This window comes from Nicotiana tomentosiformis, chromosome 4 (genome assembly GCF_000390325.3).
Source record: "Nicotiana tomentosiformis chromosome 4, ASM39032v3, whole genome shotgun sequence".
NCBI lineage: Eukaryota > Viridiplantae > Streptophyta > Magnoliopsida > Solanales > Solanaceae > Nicotiana > Nicotiana tomentosiformis.
In genome coordinates, this window is record NC_090815.1 from 103,386,003 (window position 1) to 103,387,662 (window position 1,660).

The 1,660-nt window shown below is 41.6% G+C and overlaps 1 protein-coding gene across 1 annotated transcript; it reads right to left on the minus strand.

Moving 5' to 3' along the window:
• Positions 1–290: 290 nt before the first annotated feature.
• On the minus strand, positions 291–1,297 carry LOC138910265 (uncharacterized). Its single transcript, XM_070201494.1, has 3 exons — positions 1,114–1,297; positions 927–1,039; positions 291–728 (listed from the first exon to the last, which is right to left on the minus strand). Exons 1-3 carry the CDS (start codon positions 1,295–1,297, stop codon positions 291–293), a joined length of 735 nt encoding a protein of 244 aa, XP_070057595.1.
• Positions 1,298–1,660: the final 363 nt, after the last annotated feature.

The following is a 1,660-nucleotide window of genomic DNA, read 5'->3' on the forward strand; positions in this document are numbered from 1 at the left end:
ATAATCAATGCACATTCTCCATCCAGTGATAGTTCTTGTAGGGATTAACTCATTGTCTTCATTTTTCACCACTGTCATGCCTCCCTTCTTAGGTACAACTTGTACTGGATTAATCCACTGGCTGTCAAAGTCACTCCCGCATCTAGCAATTTGAGGATCTCCTTGTGTACTACCTCCTCCAAATTGTTGTTCAACTTGTGTTGGGGCTGCACCACTGGCTTGCTATATTCTTCCAACAATGTTTTGTGCATGCAAATGGCTGGACTGATTCCTTGAATATCAGTTATGCCCTAGCCAATGGCCTTCTTATGCTTTTTCAGCAGCTCCACCAGCTTTTGCTCCTGTGTACCTGTCAAGTCAGCAGAAATAATCACGAAAAAATTGTTAGTTTCAAGAAAGGCATATTTCAAGTGAGTGGGTAGGACTTTCAATTCCACATTAGACTTAGACGCCTCCTCTTTTAGTTCCTCCTCATCAACCACTTGATTCTCATTTTCAAGAGCTTCAGCATCTTTCTTTATTTCAGGATCTTCATCCTCTACTTTGCTAGACTGAGTAATACACCTCTCTAGAGTATCTCCCACAAGCTTGTATAACTTGTATTTTTTAGCTAATTCCCCTACAATATCTAGCTTGAAACATGAGTAGGCGGACACCTCATCGTTGGGGTATTTCACCATCCTCTTTATCTGAAACACCACTTTTTCATTGCCCACTCTAAGCATAAGCTGTCCCACATAGATATCAAGGATAGCTCTTCATGTACATAAACATGGCCTCTCCAGAATTAGAGGCACCTCCTTGTTCACCTCCATATCTACCACAATAAAATCTACGGTGAACACAAACTTGTCCACCCGCACTAGAATATCTTCAATGATTCCCCCAGGTAGAATAGTGGTCTGGTCGGCCAGTTATAGGCATACTTGTACTGATTTGATCACTCCAAGCTCACCTTCCAGTTTGCTGAATACAGATAAAGGCATTAGATTTATAGACGCCCCAGAATCATAGAGGGCCTTGTCAAACTTTTCACTCCCTAACGAGCATGTATGGTGAAGCTTCCAGGATCCCCACACTTTTGGGGAATTTTATTTTTCAATATCGCACTACAGTGGGCATTTAGCTTGACCATAGTTGTTTCCTCTAATTTTCTCTTGCTAGACAGAATTTTCTTCAAAAACTTTGCATAAGCAGGCATCTGAGTGAGTACCTCTGTGAAGGGAATGTTTACATAAAGTTGCTTGAGCATCTCCAAGAATCGTCCAAAACATTTGTCAAGTTTCTCCCGCTTCATCTTTTGAGGGAAAGGTAGATCTGCCAGGTGCCTACTTTCTTCAATCACCTTTTGTACCCCACTACCCTAGCCTTTTTGCACTTTATTCTTTTTCTTTGCTGGTGTCTCAGTCTACTTGTTAACCACCTCAGATTTAGCCTTCACTATTGGGTCAGTCAATGTGTTTCCACTTCTCAGAGATACAACTTTGATTGTTTCCTTCGGGTTCTTTTCAGTGTCGGAGGGAAGAGTCCCAGGAGCCCTCTCAGACAACAAATTTGCAATCTGTCCCATTTGCCTTTCTAAATTCCGGATAGCCGTGCCCTGAGTCTCAAATTTTTCATCTACTTTTTTGATAAATGCCTTCATGAGATCTTCCATATT

Excerpts from the sequence above, each read along its gene's own strand:
- LOC138910265 (XM_070201494.1), bottom strand. The coding sequence starts at position 1,297 with ATGAAGCGGGAGAAACTTGACAAATGTTTTGGACGATTCTTGGAGATG. Across the intron at positions 1,040-1,113 it reads GGTCAAGCTAAATGCCCACT|GGAGTGAAAAGTTTGACAAG; the intron begins GTAGTGCGATAT and ends CATGCTCGTTAG. Across the intron at positions 729-926 it reads GAGTGATCAAATCAGTACAA|CTTATGCTTAGAGTGGGCAA; the intron begins GTATGCCTATAA and ends TATGTGGGACAG.